Source organism: Chiloscyllium plagiosum, chromosome 2 (genome assembly GCF_004010195.1).
Source record: "Chiloscyllium plagiosum isolate BGI_BamShark_2017 chromosome 2, ASM401019v2, whole genome shotgun sequence".
In the NCBI taxonomy this organism is placed as follows: Eukaryota; Metazoa; Chordata; class Chondrichthyes; order Orectolobiformes; family Hemiscylliidae; genus Chiloscyllium; species Chiloscyllium plagiosum.
The window spans coordinates 85786637-85806243 of NC_057711.1; the positions used below are offsets into that span (position 1 = coordinate 85786637).

General features: G+C 40.2%; 1 protein-coding gene across 7 annotated transcripts in view; it reads left to right on the top strand.

The window, feature by feature from the left end:
* LOC122561552 (aminopeptidase O (putative)) overlaps nucleotides 1-19607 on the top strand; it is a 399666-nt gene that overhangs the window by 51699 nt on the left and 328360 nt on the right. For all 7 annotated transcript variants that reach the window (XR_006315040.1, XM_043713375.1, XM_043713330.1 and 4 more), the window contains exon 4: nucleotides 18202-18364. Coding sequence is in view for 6 of the 7 variants with exons in the window: in XM_043713375.1 (XP_043569310.1) it covers nucleotides 18202-18364 (163 nt within the window). In the remaining variant the exon portion in view is untranslated. The remainder of the gene's footprint in view (nucleotides 1-18201; nucleotides 18365-19607) is intronic.

Genomic DNA, 19607 nt, shown 5'->3' on the forward strand with positions numbered 1-19607 from the left:
TGGGTGGCCATTTTAAGGGATCTATGTACCTGCACACCAAGATCCCTCTGTTCCTCCACACTGCCAAGAATCCTATCCTTAATCCTGTACTCAGCTTTCAAATTCGACCTTCCAAAATGCATCACCTCGCATTTATCCAAGTTGAACTCCATCTGCCACCTCTCAGCCCATCTCTGCATCCTGTCAATGTCCCGCTGCAGCCTACAACAGCCCTCTGTACTGTCAACGACACCTCCAACCTTTGTGTCGTCTGTAAACTTGCTGACCCACCCTTCAATCCCCTCATCCAAGTATTAATAAAAATTACAAACAGTAGAGGCCCAAGGACAGAGCCCTGTGGAACACACTCACCACTGACTTCCAGGCAGAATATTTTACCTAAAATATCTTAAATATAACATAGTAATAATAATAAATGTGACTATAGTACGAAATTTATAATTGAGAGAGAGAATGTGTGTGTGTGTGTGTATGTATGTATGTATAGGTATAAAAACATTAAAGAAGCATTTCTTTAACTGTTTAGATAGAAAAGAAAAGATAACCCTTAAAGGTTAAAACTTAGTCTCAAGTAGAGGCCAAGGACAGAGCCCTGTGGAACACCACTCACCACTGACTTCCAGGCAGAATATTTTACCTAAAATATCTTAAATATAACACAGTAATAATAATAAATGTGACTATAGTACGAAATGTATAATTGAGAGAGAGAATGTGTGTGTATGTATGTATAGGTATAAAAACATTAAAGAAGCATTTCTTTAACTGTTTAGATAGAAAAGAAAAGATAACCCTTAAAGGTTAAAACTTAGTCTCATTCCAATCGATGTCTTGCATACTGGAAGGGGCCTAAATTAATAATTAAGATGACTTTATTAATTGGATGATGGGCCTGGTGCTGGAGAGTCAGGGGTTGATACTGCTACTGGGGAGTCAGGGTCTGATTCTGCTGCTGCAAAGTGGGATATTACTACCTTCTCAACAGTTTTTTCAACATTTCAGGAAACTCTCGCAGCACTTACATCGGCACTTTTTGCTGCTTCATCTTGCACTTTAATATTGTGTAAATTTACTCTCCCTTTGAAACAACTAAATCAATCCATAGTCACAAGAAATTCTTCATAAGCACCTTCACTTGCTGCACGTGCAGCTTCTAAATCACTGAAAAGGCTTCAAGCCTTTTCTTGCACTAGGCCAAGGCTAATAGGAATAGTACGCTGGGTTTGAGCCTCTAACCAAATTACCAATAGCCTTTCCATTTCGAAAATTAAACCACTGAATTGCTTAGTGATAATTGTCGCTTTCATTGGGACAGACCCTTTTACATGTTCCATTACTCTCCCCTTGTTCTTTATAATCGTCCCAATCGTTGACCGACTGTTGTATAACGCTTTTCCAATGTTTATTGGCGTTTCGTCTCTCTCTGATCCCTTTATTATTTCCACTTTCATTTCAATCCTGATCGTTTTCCTTTTCTTCAGTGCATCACTATCATTTGCACTTTGAAGCAGTGATTACGAGGGTAAACACACAAAAATTTTAAATCAAAGTACAATGCACACAATAATGATTATGCAATCCAACTTGAAATGGCGATGACGGCGTGGTGTTGTTCTCCCTTGGGCTGACAATTCGCTTAAAACTCGCAGTGTTTTGAGTGTTGTGCAAAGTAGTCTGCCCGTTCATTAGTACGAACCATTGTGTGTAACTCGATTTTAAAAAAATAAATAGGCTTTATGGAGTTTGGTTTGTAAGTCAGGTGTTTGTAACCTGGGGAAAACCTGGACTTAGAGGAAAATCAGGAGGACACAAAGCTTTGGCAAATAGGGTTAAAGAGAATCTGAAGGGATTCTACAAATACATTTGGGACATAAGGATACCTGGGGAGAGAATAGGACGCTTTAAAGATCAGCAAGGCAGCCTATGTGTGGAACCACAGGAGATGGGGGACATTCTGAATGAGTATTTTGCATCAGTGTTTACTGTGGAGAAGGACATGGAAGCTAGCAGCATCTTGAAAAATATCCATATTACAAAGGAGGAGGTGCTGAAATGCATAAAAGTGGATAAATCCCCGAGACCTGATCAGGTGTAACCTAGAACTCTGTAGGAAGTTAGGGAAGTGATTGCTGGGCCTCTTGCTGAGATATTTGTATCATCGATAGCCTCAGGTGAGGTGCCAGAAGACTGTAGGTTGACTAATGTGATGTCACTATTTAAGAAAAGTGGTAAGGAAAAGCCAGGGAACTATAGATTGGTGAGCCTGACATCAGTGGTGTGCAAGTTGTTGGAAGGAATCCTGAGGGACAGGAGTTATATGTATATGGGAAGGCAAGGACTGATTAGAGGTAGTCGACATGGCTTTGAGCAGGGGAAATTGTATCTCACTTACTTGATTTGAGTTTTTGAAGAAATAATGAAGAGGATTGATGAGGGCAGAGCAGTAGACATAATCTATACGGACTTCAGTAACAAGGTTCTGCATGGGAGACTGGTTAGCAAGGTTAGGTCACATGAAATACAGGAGAACTAGCCATTTGGACACAGAACTGACTCGAAGGTAGAAGATAGAGGGTGGTAGTGGAGGTTGCTTTTCAGACTGGAGGCCTATGACCAGTGTTGTGCCACAAGGATTGGTGCTGGGTTCACTGCTTTTTGTCATTAATATAAATGATTAAACGTATGAACGTACGAGATATTATTAATAATTTTGCCGATGACACCAAAATTGGTGGTGTAGTGGACAGTGAAGAAGGTTACCTCAGAGCACAACGAGTCTCGATCAGATGGGCCAATGGGTTGAAGAGTGGCAGATGAAGTTTCATTTAGTTAAATGTGAGCTGCTGTACTTTTGAAAAGCAAATCAGGGCAGGACTTGTATATTTAATGGTAAGGTGCTAAGGAGTGTTGATAAACAGAGGGACCTTGGAGTGCAGGTTCATTGTTCCTTGAAAGTGCAGTCGCAGGTAGATAGGATAGTGAAGAAGGCGGTTGGTATGCTTTCCTTTATTGGTCAGAGTATTGAGTATAGGAGTTGGGAGGTCATGTTGTGGCTGTATAGGACATTGGTTAGGCCATTTTTGGAATATTGTGTGCAATTCTGGTCTCCTCCCTATCGGAAGGATGTTGTGAAACTTGAAAGGAATCCAAAATGATTTACAAGGGTGTTGGAGGGTTTGAGCTACAGGGAGAGGCTGAAAAGGCTGCGGCTGTTTACCTTGCATCAGAAGCAGAGGGGTGACCTTATAGAGGTTTATAAAAACATGAGGGTCTTTGTTAGGGTAAATAGACGAGGTCTTTTCCATGGGGTAGGCGTGTCCAAAAAGAGAGGGCATAGGTTTACGTTAAGAGGAGAAAGATTTAAAAGGGACCGAAGGGACAACGTTTTAATACAGAGGACGGTATGTCTGTGGAATGAGCTGCCAGAGGAAATTGTGGAGGCTGGTACAATTATAACATTTAAACGGCATCTGGATAGGTATATGAATAAGATGGGTTTAGAGTGATATTAGCCAATTGCTGGCAATTGAGACCAGATTACTTTAGGATTTCTGGTCGGCCTGGACGAGTTGGACCGAAGGGAGTGTTTCCATGCTGTACAGTTCTATGATGGGTTCTAAAATCTTATTAAAGTTTGCGGTCAGGCTAGCTGACTTCTGATTTTCTGTCTTCTGCCTCCCTCCCTTTTTATATTAGCCATTTACCAATGCTCTGGAATTCCACTCATTCCTGGAAGATCACCACTAATGCCTCCACAGTCTCCTTCGCTATTTCCTTCAGAACCCATCCATGTTGTAATCCATTCAGTTCAGGTGATTTATTCACCTTATAGAACTTCCAGCTTTCACAACAGCTTTTCCTGTGTGATGGTCACTGCACTCACCTCTGGCTCTCTAACTCCATTGAAGTTCTGGTATGCTATTGCTGTCTTCCACTGTGAAGACTGATGCAAAATACCTATTTGGTTCCTCTGCCATTCTTGTTCCCCATTGCTATTTTCTGATTGACCGGCTGATATTAGTTGAGTGCAATTAGGGGCAATTGTTTACAGTCTAAATGACATGGATGAATTGGGATATTGAATGTAATGTATCCAAGTTTGTTGAACCTACAAAATTAGGTTGGAAAGTAAGTTGGGAGGACACACGGCAGATTCTTTGGGTGCTTCAACAGCAGAATGACCTGTGAGATGATTTAATTAGGTAGGAGCTGAAATTTGACTTTGGTTTTAAATTAAGTGTTTAGCATAGTGGCATGCTTGTGATGGATAGAGTCTCATGCTATCTAGTGGTGGATTCCTATTTCTAATATCCTTGCATCCATTAATATTCATTCTATTTCAACATTTTATAATTATATCCTATCTTCAAGATAAAGTCAGTGACCACAGAAAAAAATCATGCCACAGCCAGTTCATATTCATTTAAAGGTGTGGTGCAATGGTTGGCTTTGTATAGTTGTGTTCGAATTCCTGGATATTTCTTGTTGAGGAGCAGGAGAATTCAAGCTTGCATTTAGTCTTGGATTGGCAAGTGTCAACAGTGAGGACGTAGTATGGAACATAGAGAGATGGAAGGCAGTCCAATACTGATGTCGGACAAGATGGCAACAGTCAGTTTGGATAAGAAATTGATGGGCCTGAGGAGCAAACTCAGTACTGTCCACCTGTGTGTCTATTTGAGGGTGATGTTTGATAGAGTCCTCACAGGACCTTGAAGACATCTATGAAATCCCCATTCAGTTATCACCACTCAATGTGAAAGACAATGCCCTCAGCGATGTATTGAATAGTGGTGTGTAACACACTGGACACTAGCATGAATATTCAATAAACAGTGAACACACACCCACAAGATTGATATTCCCACGATAAAGAAATGACTCTAATTCCCGTATCAACTGGTGTCAGCCATGGGGCATACCAGTACATTTAGCTTTCTGACTAAACAAGTCATAGCATTTAATGATGATGCATATATGAATGATATGATACCAACATAATGTGAAATATTTACAAATGAACTTTAAATTTGAAAAATACCTGTGCCATACTTGTGTTCTCAGTAAGTCTTATATTAATGGCAGTGGAGTTGGGCAGGAAAATTGTGGCTATGCCAGAGCCTCTTTGTTTGTCCAAATAATAATAATAATATTTATTAAATTGTGAGGATGTCTTAAATATTGCTGTTGCGCGACATTGTGTGTTTTCCTACTTGAAGTGTAGCAAGTTAACGTGCAGATATGACATGCAGCTATTGGAGGCTTTCATTGCAAAGAGATTGGAATACAAGAGTAAGGAAATCCTGCTGTAGTTATTTGCGACATTGAGGTAATATCTGGTGTACAGTGCTCAGTTTTCGTATGTGTGCCTATTGAAAGATATAATTGCCTTGGAAGGGACGCAGTGAAGATTCACTAGATTAATTCTTGCAAATAAGAGTTGTTCATGACAAATTAAGTATAATGGATCAGTACTGTGTGAAGTTTAGAAGAATGAGCGGTGATTTATTTGAAATGTATAAGATTCTGTGACAGCTTGAGAGACTAAACATCAAAAGATTATTTCCCCTACCTGGAGAGTCTAGAACTAAAGGACATAGTCACAGGATTAGGACTGAACTTAAGACAATTTTTTTGAGTCAGAGAGTTGTGAATCTTTGGAATTTTCTATCCCAGAGAATTGTGCATGTTTAGTCATTGAGTATGTTGAAGGCATGGGTTGACAGATTTTTTTCAAGTGGAATTTAGGGATTTGGGAGCCAGGCAGGCTGGTGGATTTGAGGTTGAGGTCAGACATGGTCTTAATGAATAGTGAAGAAGTTTTTAGGGGCTGCGGAGCCTCTTCCTTCTATTTCTTAAGTTTATTTCCATTATGATATTATGAAATTATTAATGTGCATTATTGAATATAATTTGATTACATGTGGAAAGCAATATAGTTTTGAAATCTGATTTATTGATTGATATTTCTTGTAATCAATAGCAGCAAGTTAGTAGCATTGTAAGTCTTCACAGAATGACCAAGAAGACATGAGATGTAGTAGACTATTTAGCCCTTCAGATACTTTGCTGTTGAATGAGATCATGGCTGATCTGATAACCCTCAACTTTCCTTCCTGCCTTATCCCCATAACCCTCGATTGGCTTATTGCTTAAAAATCTGTCTACCTTAGCTCTGAATATACTTAATGACCAGCCTTCTAGCCCTGTATGATAAGGTATTCTAAAAATTCAGTATCTTCTTAGAGAAGAAATTCCTCCTCATCTCTGTCTTAAATGGGTGATTCCTTATGTTGAGATTATATGTTCTACCCTCCCACAACGTATCTACCCCTGTCAAGTCCATAAGAACCTTTTATATTTCAATAAAGTTGCCTCTCATTCTTCTGAACTTCAATGAGTACAGGCTCAACCTACTTGACAACTCATCAGACAATCCCTTGGTACCTGGGAGCAACCTATTGAACTTCTCTGGACTGCCCCTAATGTCAGTGTATCTCTCCTTAGATAAGAGACAAGAACTGGTCACAGTACTCTAGGTGTAGTTTAACTTTTTTATGTAACCTATTTTCCGAATCATCCTATTCAGAGATGTTATTGCACACCTCTGGAGCAGATGGGCCTTGAACCCAAGTCTGTTGGTTCAGGGGTAGGGACACTATCACTGTTCCACAAGAGGGCCCTGAGGTATGGTTTAACTTATGTCTTATATTTTTAGGAAAATCTTCTCAGTTTTTATTCTTCATTTGCCTTCCCTTTTACTTGCTGAACTTATATGCAAGCTTTTTTTATGATTTATGGAAGAGGGCTCCCAAATCCCTGTGTTGCCAGTTTCTGCAAGCTTTCTCCTTTAAATAATATTCAACTCCTCTGTTCTTCCTGCCAAAATGCAAAATGACCATTCCCCACAATGTATTCCATCTACCAGGTTTTTGCCCACAAACTTAACCTGCCGAGATCCCTTTGCAGACTCTACGTGTCATCCCCACCACTTGCCTTTCCACTCATCTTTAATATTATCAAGATAATTTGGCTATGGTATGTCCACACTTTTCATGCAAGTTATTAATATATTGTTGTTAGCAATTGTGGGCCCAGCACTGACCCTGTGACACTCCACTAGTTAAAGACTGCCATCCTGAAAATAACCTCATCTCAAGACTCTACCTTTTTTGTTAGCCAATCCCCTATTCTATACTAATGTACTCCCTCTGACATCATGGGCTCTTACTTTATTAAGTAGCCTTATTATTAAAACTTACCTAATACTCTACTTTATCACTAAAATTTGTCACATTGTATGCTTTTTTCTTTCAATTTGATGCTGTCCTTAATTTCCCTGGTTAATCATAGTTAGCTTATCCCTTCCTAGAATTGTCCTTTCTCTCCGGAATATATCTTTGTTGTTAAACATGAGCTATTTTCTTAAACTTCTGTCATTGTTCCTGTCCTGTTTTTGCTGCTAAACATCTTTCCCAGTCCCCTCCAGCTATCTTTGCCCTCATTTCCACGTTTTTACCTTTATTTAAATTTTTCATAATTGTTTCTGAGCCAGGTGTATCCCTTTCAAACTGCTAACTTCTACCACGTTATAGTCACTATTTTCGAGGGGATCTTTTACTCTGAGATTAGTTATTAAACCTGCCTCATTACACAATATCAGATCCAAACAGCCTGATCCTTTGTTTGATCAATAGCTTATTGTTCCAGCAAACTGTCCTGAATACACTGAATTCTTCTTCTTGGCTGTCTCTGTCATTCTTACATTTCCAGTCTCTGCTATGGAGTCAGAGGTGAAGATGTTCACTGATGATTGAGTGGTATTCTGTGTCAGTCACGATACTGTAGATGCTGAATCAGTCAGTGCACCAAGTATAGTGGAACATGGGTAGAATCTAGACTGGGCAGAAGAGTGGCAGGTGACATTTGTGCCACTCAAGTGCAGAGCAATGACCATCTCCAACAGGAGACAATCTAGCCACCACCCTTTGACATTCAGCGGTGTTACCATCACTGAATCCTCTGCTATTAACATTCTGGGGGTTTCCATTGACCAGAAATTTAACTGGACTCTCCATAAATACAGGGGCTAGGAAGACTGCAGTGAGTAACTCACCTCCTGTTTCCCCAAAGCCTAACCACCATCACTAACGTGCATGTCAGGAGTATGATGGAGTACTCCACTTGCCTGGGTGAATGTAGCTCTGACAACATCTAGAACAAAGCAGCCTGCTTGATTGACACCACATTCACAAGTGTCCACTCCCTTTTCCACTCAGCAGCAAGATGCACTGCAGAAACTCACCAAAGTTGCTTGGGCAGCACCTTTTAGACGCACAACCATTTCTACCTGGAGGGATGAGGGCAGCAGATGAGGGAGCGTTGCCACTTGCAGGTTACCCTTCAGCCACTCATCATCCTGATTTGGAGATGTATCAGCACCATTCCTTCACTGTCACTGGGACAAATTCTTGGAATTCCCTCCCTAATGGCATTGTGAGTCTAGTCATGGCATATGCACTGCAGTGATCAGGAAGACAGCTCACCATCATCTTCTCCAGGGCACCTAGGGATGGGCAAATGCTGGCTAGCCAACAACATCTATCGGCCACAAGTAAACATAAAAACATGAAGATTGAAGTCATCCATAATTAATATACTGCATTTTTTACATGACCTCATTTGTCATGATTTATTCTCTGTCCTACTATACCGCTACTGTTAGGGTTCCTATAATGTATGCCTACCAGTGTCATCTTCCTCTTGTTATTTTTTAACTCGACCTATATGGATTCTGCACTTTCTAGTCCAAGAATGAGTGACTCTGATCCATGTCTTAGTATCTTGGTGCATGAACTTGCACTGGTGTTTAAGCATCCAATTCAGTCACACCTTTTCCCCTCTTTTCACTGAACTTGATTCACGTATCTTTGCGGGGGCAAATCAATTGTAATCATACAATTGGCCTTAGTCCTTTGGACTAGGAAGAAGGAAACCATTATCTCTAATATCGACTAATATCCAGTAGTGAATCATACTGTGCACAAGTTTGCATAGGAGCAACTTTAATAATCTACTAGAAATTAATACACCATACCGTCCTATCTGAAGATATTAGAGGGCTGCTATTACCATATCTCAAAATGACCAATATCTCTATAAAGAAAGGGGTGAAAGTAGAATACTCTCTGGCATATGCCCTATTGTGTCTAATCTGCATCTCAGATCAAAACTCATTTATGGATACATGAGTCATGTTAGAATAGTGCACCCTTAATCTTTGACAACTGATTCCTGTTTTCTCCATTGCAGATGGACCCAGGATTGCTGTTATGCATATGAAAATGCCACAAACGAAGTGTTAACATTTTTGGTTTTTGGACAAAATGTTTCACAGACCTTATGTTTTCAAACCCTGTACTTCTCTTCATACTTCTATATTACATAGTTCATAAATGCTATGTTTAGAAGTTAGCCTTTAATTTCATGAAATAAAAATTTAACTAATAATTAGGGATTCTATAAGGACCACTATGGATTTCTTCCACTAGCCAGAAGCTAGGGAAATTTACCATTTGGCTTTTCCTCTCCAAATTAAATCTCAAAGCTTCATTCATCTTCTTCAGAGCGATAGAGAAAGCTGTTTTTCTTCCAACAGAAATCTGGTTACGATCATTGCCTTCTTAGTTTCTCAGTTTGGTACAATGTCATCTTCATCACGCTAAAGCTACAACTGCTCTATATGTTCCCATTAGGGATACATTATTGAAAAACTGATACACAAACTTGAAGAAAATGCAACTCATACAATGTGGGAGTTTGTTGCACTTGAAAGGTCAGGTTCTGTTGATTTAAGAGATCAGACCTAGAAGTTCTGGGAAACAGAGTCTTAGAATTTGTTTAGAATAAACAGTATTTATATGGTTTCCCTGTATCAGGGAAAACCTTGAAGTTAAAAGGTAGTTAATTTTCATTTGTCCCTGAAAGCAGACTGTGTGTGTCATGTTGTTGTAGAGATGGTGATTGAAGATGGAGCCTTGATTTGAATATTGTTTATCTGTATATATTTACTGACAGAGCAGTCAAGTCAGTTTGGGAACATATAGAGCAGTTGTAGCTTTAGCGTGATGAAGATGACATTGTACCAAACTGAGAAACTAAGAAGGCGATGATCGTAACCAGATTTCTGTTGGAAGAAAAACAGCTTTCTCTGTCGCTCTGAAGAAGATGAATGAAGCTTTATTTGAGATTTAATTTGGAGAGGAAAAGCCAAATGATAAATTTCCCTCGCTTCTGGCTAGTGGAAGAAATCCATAGTGGTCCTTATAGAATCTTTGGCAGAAAGCAGCTGGTGAAAAATGAATCCAGAAATTGCTAGAGAAACTCAGCAGGTCTGGCAGCATCCGTGCAGAGAAAACAGAGTTATTGTTTTGAGCCCAGTGACCGTTTTTCAAAAACAGCAAGTAGTGTCGACTTAAAAAGTTGTAGGATAGCATTTGCATATCAGTTTGCAACCCAAATGAGTAGCTGAAATGTCCACAGTTGTGAGGTCACTATAGAAGATGTTGGAGGGTTGTCTATCAATCACTAATGGGGAAAGCCAGTAGAATCATACCTTGAAAGATTAGCTGGAATATGAAGGACAGCAAATGTTGAGATTAGATTAGATTAGATTAGATTACATTACAGTGTGGAAACAGGCCCTTCGGCCCAACAAGTCCACACCGACCCGCCGAAGCGAAACCCACCCATACCCCTACATTTACCCCTTACCTAACACTACGGGCAATTTAGCATGGCCAATTCACCTGACCCTGCACATCTTTTGGACTGTGGGAGGAAACCGGAGCACCCGGAGGAAACCCACGCAGACACGGGGAGAACGTGCAAACTCCACACAGTCAGTCGCCTGAGGCGGGAATTGAACCCGGGTCTCAGGTGCTGTGAGGCAACAGTGCTAACCACTGTGCCACCGTGCCGCCCACACGGTTGAATTTTTGAATTGGCCTCAGGAAATATGAATGAATCATCAAGATCTTTGGTGAAGCAAAAACTTAGAACTGAATTCATGTGGAGTGGATGCATGGTGGGCCATGGTTAGCACTGTTGCCTTACAGTGTGATGGATTCGAGTTCGATTTCAGCCATGTGTGTGCACGCGTCTGCCTGAAAGTCTGTCTGTTCTCTGGGTGCTTTGCTTTCTTCCCACAGCCCAAAGATGTGCACATTAGGCGATATTGTCATGCTACATTGCTCTGTTGTGTCCAGGGTTATGCAGGTTAGGTGGGTTAGCCATGGTTAAGATGGTGGTATGGGTCTGGGTGGGATGCTGATCGGAGGCTTGGTGAGGACATGATGATCCAAGTGGCCTCCTGCACTGTAGGGATTTAGGGATTAAGTGATTCATAGCATAAGTCTTTTAAAGTTATAATGGTAAGTTAGTAGTGATTGCTTTTTTTTATATAATAAAAAGTTTTCATTCTGAAAATCCTGAAATATTTGGGCCTAATTCTATTGTTTTTTTGATGAGTAATTGGATTTCTACTTTAAACATTAATGGTCCCTAAGAGGATCATAACAAAACACTAATGGTTTATTTATCCATTTGAAATAAGAGTGTTGGCCATTTTCCAGTTCCTGTGTCTTTGAAGTTTGTTTGATTACTTATTTTCACATTTCTTAGATGTCCTTCAGAGTCTTTTGAGTCAAAGAGTCATACAGCATGGAAACAGACCCAACCAGTCCAAGCCAAACTAAGCTCGTTCAACCTGCCTCCTCCTGTCTTTATCCCTCCAAGCTTTTCCTATTAATGTACTTATTCAAATGACTTTTTAAAAGTTGTAATTGAACCCACATCTGCCACTTCCTCATCAAGTTAATTCAACATACAAACCACCCACTGTTTAAAAAAAAATGTCCTTATGTCTTTTCTTAAATCTTTTTCCTCTCACCTTAAAAATGTGCCCCTCTGTCTTCAAATCCCTCAACCTAGGCAAAAGACAGCTCTATCTCTATCTATGCCCCTCATTATTTTATAAGCTTCTATAAGGCCGCCTCTCAACTTCCCATGCTCCAATGAGCTTTGAGGTTGTAGTAGATTTTTTTTGAAATTGTTCTTTAGATAGTATCCTATGTTGGCATATGTGCTTTTATGTAACTATGAAGCTTTAAAATTCTTTAGAGGGCAGGGCTCCAGCGATAGTGGACCTTATGGAAGAAGCCCGCATTATCAATAATATGTGGATATTAGCCCAGAGTGTGTGATAGGAGTATATTGAGCCAATGCTGTGCACTCTGATCACAAAACAGATGATGTAACAATCTGTGCTGTTAAATCTGGAAGTACAATTGCTGTCAATAATCCCTTGTTCCTTGGCAAGCTGCTCATTGTTGAAGTTGACACTAAAATCAGTAGAATGGCAGTTGCTTTTCTTTTTTAAAAACTCTAGAAAAGACTAGTGCTGGGGGATTCTGAGTAAGTCCATTTTCAAAGACGTGGGGATATTTGTCAGAGCCATATGGGAAAGTTTAAACTAGTTTGTCAGGGGTTGGGATCCAAAGCCGTAGGGAGACAACTTTGAATAAAGAAGACTCTACAAATACATGAAGGGAGAAAGAATAACTAGGGAGAGGACAGGGCGTCTTAAAGGTTAACAAGGTCATCCACATGCAGAACCACAAGCGATGGGTGAGATCCTAAGTAAGTTTTTTCTCATCAGTAGTTACTGAGAAATGGATGCTAGGGAACTTGGGTAAATAAGCAGTGATATCTTAATGAGTATCCACATTACAGAAGAGAAGGTGCTTGAAGTCTTAAAATGTATTAGGATAGGTAAATCCCCCAGACTTGATGAAGTATATCCCAGGACTTTATGGGAGGCTGGGGAGGAAGTTGCATGGCCCCGAGTGGATGTGTTTATATCATGGGCAGGCGCGGGTGAAGTGCCTAAAGATTGGATGGTAGCTAATGCTGTGCCATTATTTAAGAGAGGCTACAGGGAATTGGGAGCTACAGATTAGTGAGCCTAACGTCTGTGGTTAGTAAGTTCTACAGGCATTTGGAGAGGCAAGGACTCATTTGGGATAGTCAGCATGGCTTTGTGCTTGGAAAACCATGTGTCAAGAAGTCAATTGAGGTTTTCGAAAGGGTGACCAAGAAAGTAGATGAGGGCAGTGTGGTGGATGTTGTCTATATGGACTTTAACAAGGCTTTGACAAGGCACCGCATGATAGGTTTAAATCTCACAGGATCCAGGAAGACATAACCAGTTAGATACAGATATTGCTTGATGGTAGGAGACAGGGTGGTGGTAAAGGATTGTTTTTAAGACTGGATGACTGTGACCAATGTTGTGCCACAGTCATCGGTGCTGTGTCCACTGTTATTTGTCATTTAGATAATGATTTGGAAGAGAATTTCGGAGGTGTGGTCAGTAGGTTTACAGATGACTCCAAAATTGGTGGCTTAGTGATCAATGAAGAAGGTTATCTGGGACAGCAACAAGATCTTGATCAACTAGGCCATTGGGCTGAGGAATTGCAGGTGCAGTTTAATTTAGATAATTGCAAGGTGTTGAATTTTGGTAATGCAAGTAGAGCAGGACTTAGACAGTCAATGATAATGCCCTGGGGAGTGTTATAGAGCAAAAGAGATCTAGGGGTCCACAGCTCCTTGAAGTCATGGGTAGACAGTGTGGTGAAGAAGGCTTTTCAGCATGCTTGCTTTCATCAGTCTGAGCATTGAATATAGGAGTTGGGATATCTTGTTTCAGCTGTACTAGACATTGGTGAGGCTACATTTGGAGTACTGTGTGCATTTCTGATCGCTCTACTATAGAAGGGATATTAGTAAAAAAAATTCCTAGGATGCTACCTGCACTGGGAGGTTTGAATTATAAAGAGAGGTTGGATAGGCTGGGACAATTTTCCCTGTAACATGGGAGACTGAGAAGTGAGCTTATAGATGTCTATAAAGTTATGAGAGGCATGGATAAGGTAGATAGCTGACAGCTTTCCCAATGGCAGAGAAACCTAAAACTAGAGAGCACGGGTATAAGGTGAAAGGGAAGAGATGCAATGGGTCCAGAGGGGCAGTTTTTCCACACAGAGGGTGATGAGTCTCTGGAATGGGCTGCCAGAGGTAGTGGTGGAAGTGAGTACAATTTTGTCATTTAACAAATGTTTAGATATTGTGCGTGAAAAATCATATCTCACTAACTTGATTGGGTTTTCTGAAGAAGTAATGAAGACGTTTGATGAGGGCAGAGTGGTGGGCATGGACTTCAGTAAGGCATTCGACAGGCTTCCTTATGGTTAGCAAGGTTAGATCACATGGGAAACAGAAAGGACTAGCTACAGATACAGAACTGGCTCGAAGGTAGAAGACAGAGGGTGGTAGTGGAGGATTGCCTTTCAGACTGGAGGCTTTTGATCAGTGGAGTGCCACAAGGATCAGTGCTGGATCCATTGCTTTTCATCATTTATATCAATAATTTGGATTTGAACATTGGAGGTATAATTAGTAAGTTTGCAGATAACACCAAAATTGGAGGTATAGTGGACAGTGAAGAAGGTTATCTCCGATTACAATGGGATCTTGATCAGATGAGCCAATGGGCTGAGGATTGGTAGATGGAGTTTAATTTAGATAAATGTGAGGGACTACATTTTGGAAAGGCAAATCAGGGCAGGACTTATACACTTAATGGTAAGGTCCTTGGGAGTGTTGCTGAAAAAAGAGACCTTGGAGTGTAGGATCATAGTTCCTTGAAAGTGGAATTGCAAGTAGGCAGGATAATGAAGAATGCATTTGGTATGCTTTCCTTTGGTCAGTACATTGAGGACAGGAGCTGGGAGATTATATTGCAGCTGTACAGGACGTTGGTTAGGCAACTTTTGGAATACTGCATGTGAGATTCTGCATATGGTTTGACTGGGCTCACAAGCCACTGACTGCCTGCACCGGCCCTCAGTCTCACAACGGTCCCTGCTCCACTCTGGCCCTCAGTCGCTTTACTCCAGATCTCCAGTCTGCTCTGCTCCGGTCCTCAGACGCTCCACTCCAGTCCGGGCCTGCAGTCCACTCTTCTTCAGGCCTCAGCAGCTCCGCCCCGCTGTGGTCCGGACCTGCAGCCACTCTGTTCCTGCTCTCACTTGCTCCTTTTTGTTCTTAAAAGAAAGCACACTTCAAAATCTTATAAAAAGACTGACAGGTAACTGAATTGAGATGAGCAAAGTAATAAGAGGCTTGCATAGTGAAAAATTGTTTGCTCTCATGGAGGGGTCAGTTACCAGGCTGCATAAATTTAAGGTGATTGGTTGGAGAATCAGCTGAGACATGAGAAAAAGCTTTTTTCCTCCCAGATGGTGATAGGCATCTGAAATGGACTGTCAATTTTGATGGAAACCTTCAGCTTGTTTAAAAGGAACTTGCTGTGCTGTTGAAACACTGTGACCTGCAAGGCTGAATTAAGTGCTGGAAAATGGGATTCAAATGAGCAGCTAGTTTACTTAGCTAGACCAGACACAATGGGCTGGATGGCCACTTTGCTAGACCTTTTCTAAAGCTCTAACTAAGTTGCTAATTGTTATCTATGTTATCTAGACTAATAATAATGTTACAGTTGTACAGATATGACCTACCACATTTTAAATAACATTGGACAGATTTTGTTGCTGTTTGTTTGTGAGGTGTACTTGGATCAGTTATAATGTTATTCCTTTATTAATGCTCAGTGATATGTTATATTGATCTTGGTGGCATTATGAAGTATCAAGATTTGGATACCTGAAGGAAAGATGTCATATTTATATACATTAATTAAGTTAACTAATCCTCTATGCATGCTAATGTAATGCCCTCATTCCTTTACCCTGCACGTTAACCCTTTGAGTGGCACCATATCAAATTCCATTTTGGAAATCTAAAAATGGTACCATAGCTAGTGCATTCCACTTTCACTGCTGATAATACTTTTAGAAACTTAGGACAGATTTGGCAGATTTTAGTCCATTATATTTCTCCATTACTTTTTCTCTGCTGATATTAATTACTTTACTTTCCTCACTCTTTTTAGGCCCTTGGAATAAGGACAGAATAACCTTGTCAAAGGAGCAGCATTGTCACACATTTAATTTGCAGCTTCCACTATGAACAGACAGAACATATTTGTTCACCGTCTGCTATTTTTCTTGTTCCCCATTATTATTCCTATCTCTATTTGTGAGGACCATGTTTACTTTAATGACACTCTTCCTTTTTATATATTTGTAAAACGCCTTACAATTTGTTTACATTTTGTGCTGTATTTTCTCATTTTCCCTGTTTCTTTCAACTTTTTCTTGACCTTTGGTTGTTTTGAAAATATTCTCAGTTCTTAAAACTTATTACTATTCTTTACATTATTATAAGCCTCTCTTAATCTAATAATATCCTTAACCTTCTTTGGAAGCCATGGGTGAATCTTTATTGATGATTTTATTTTTTCAAAGGAATGTATGTTCATTGAACATTTTCAATTGTTTGTTTAAATTTTTAACCACTGCTTATGTTTGACCTTACAATTTAATTAATGTTTACAATTGAGCTTAGCCAGCTTTCCTCGTATATCTGTGTAATTGACTTTAAGGGTAGGATTCTTGCTCATGATTGGAGTATGTTGCTGTCAAACCTAATGGAGAATTCAGATCAATTATGATAATGTTTTCCCAGCAGATCTTCTATTATGAGATTACTAATTTCTCCAGCCTAATTGCATAATACTGAATGTGAAACAGCTTTAACCACAATAGGTTTCAGAATTATTGTTCCAGGAAACAGTCACAAAAGCACACTACAAACTCATATTTTAGACCACATTCGCTAATTTGATGTATCCAGTCTTTAAGAAGATTGAAGTCTCCAGTAAATATGTGCTGCCTTTATTAAGAGATACAGTAATTTCTTGTTTAATGCTCTGAACAGTGGCAATGATTTCTGCCAATTATTTCTAACGCTTGCTATTCAAAATCTCCATTATTATTGATGCTATTTCCTGATCTTCCAGGCTGAAATCTTATGTCACTAATATCCTTGTGTTGTCCTTTACTGTCTGGGTTGCCGCCACCCACCTTTCCTCATCTGCCTGTCTTTTCAAGGTGTGGTCACCTTGTAATCTATCCTGTTAAGGTAATTGCATCTAAACCATTTATGCTGCGAATTAATTTATTTGAGGCGCTTCAAGCATTCAGAGAAAGAACCTTTAATTTTGATTTTTGCTACTGTTCTCTGCATGGATCTTATTTGCTGTATAATTACTGTTCAGCTCTCTGTCCCTTCACTATCCCATTTTACACATCCTGAACCGTTCCGTTATCTTAACTGTTCTGTTTTGATTTCTAAATATTGCTTGATCTCAAGTCATCCAACACTGTCAACCTTACGCCTTATCATGTCCCTTAATATACAGTTTCTCAAATATTGATGTGACTTTAATACTCAGTTTAATTGGTGTCCACCCCAATGAAACAGCTCCCTCCTTGTCGAGTTTTGGTACCAGCAGTCATGAATTGAAACCCTGTCTTCCAATACCACTCTCATTGTTTTTCTTCTTGATGTGATGACAATTGGTGTGTGGCTCAAGTAACAATAAAGAGATGGTTATCTTTGTGGTTCAGCATTTTAATTTGATCTGGAACTCACTTAGCCAAATATCATTCCTAGTTTGAAGAAGGGCTTATGCCCGAAACGTCGATTCTCCTGTTCCCTGGATGCTGCCTGACCTGCTGCGCTTTTCCAGCAACACATTTTCAGCTCTGATCTCCAGCATCTGCAGACCTCACTTTCTCCCCATCATTCCTAGTTTACCTACTTGCTTGTTTTTTCAGCATGAAATATGATGACTGGATTCTCCTCCTTCTACTTCAAGGTCATTCCCTTCTGAGATGAGATGTCCTTAACCCTAGCATTGGAAAGACAAAATTACCTTACAAAGTTTTGGTCATGGCTGCAAAGAACAGTGTTCATCCCTCACTCAAACTCTCCCCTCTCAATGCCATTAAGATAATGGTGTTCAGAAGAAAAAGTTGAATTAGTTTGTGACTGTGAGAATGTTGTACACAGTATTTCCTTATGCATTTTTTGCAAACAATGTCAGGATGTATATGAAAATGTGAATTTTGTTTAAATTGACCTGTATTAAAAGTTATTTTCTTTTTATTTCAGCACTCTCAAATTGGTTTTATTATGTGACCATGCCTATGCCAGCATCTACTTTTACCATTGCAGTTGGATACTGGGTTGAAGTTGTAGCTGAATGCAGCTTTAGATCCCAGACACTTAATTCATCATCATCATCTTCATCTTCAAACTATACAAATAAAAGCAGGTTTGCATATGTTTTTTTAAAATTAAAATACACCTCAGAACACTGTAATAGAATTACGTGGTAAATTCTCTGCTTATGATTGAGTGGTTGGTTCAAGTATAAACCCATTAATGTATGCATATTGGTGGGGCAGAGGTCAAGTTTTCTGCTGAGTGCTAGTGCATCTCTTGGTTCCGTTATCTTACCAGAGCTGCACACATCCAAGTAAATGGAGAGGCAAACCCCCAGCCCTGCTAACCATATAGAGTCCTCTTTGCTAGCATCTGGGGGGTTGTGCCAAAATTCACAGAGCTGTCACATAGACCAGTTGAGCAAAAGTTTAGCTATGCAGTAAATTAGTAGTTATGCCCAAGGAATCATATCTCACATAAAATGCCCCATTGGCAGAATAGATCTACCAGAGATGATAGCACAGTGGTATAGTTGTGAGGTGATTGCACTGGGAGTTTTCAATATTGATTCTGGACCCCAAGAAGGTTCTGCCATTCGGTCAAACATAAGCAAAGAAGCATCCTACTGCTTATCACCTACTGTCCCACTTTGGCTAATGAATACGACTTGGAAGAAACTCAAGCACAAGATAGAGAACATAGAACAGTACAGATTCTTCAGCCCTCAATGTTGTGCTGACCTTTTATCCTAAGATCAAACTAACCTACATACCTGTCATCCATGAGCCGATCCAAAAGTTGCTTAAATGTCCCTAATGTAAATGACTCTACTACCACTGCTGGCAGTGCATTCCACACAACCACCGCTCTCTCTGTAAAGAACCTACCTCTAACATCTCCCCAAAACCCTCCTCCAATCACCTTAAGATTATGCCCCCTCGTAATAGCCAACTCCGCCCTGGAAAAAAATCTCTGTCGATTTGCTCTACCTATGCCTCTCATCATCTTGTACACCTCTATCAAGTCACCTCTCGCTCCAATGAGAAAAGCCCTAGCTCCCTCAACCTTTCTTAAGACATGCCCTTCAGTCCAAGCAGCATCCAGGTAAATCTCCTCTGCGCCCTCTCTAAAGCTTCTACATCCTTCCTATAATGAGATGACCATTATTCCAAGTGTGGTCTAACCAGGGCTCTGTAGGGCTGCAGCATAACGTCGCAGCTCTTAAACACAGTCCCCGTGCTAATGAAAGCCAACACACCATACGCCTTCTTAACAGCCCTATCAACTTTGGTGGCAACTCTGAGGGATCTATGGACGTGGAACCCATAATCCCTCTGTTTCTCCGTACTGTC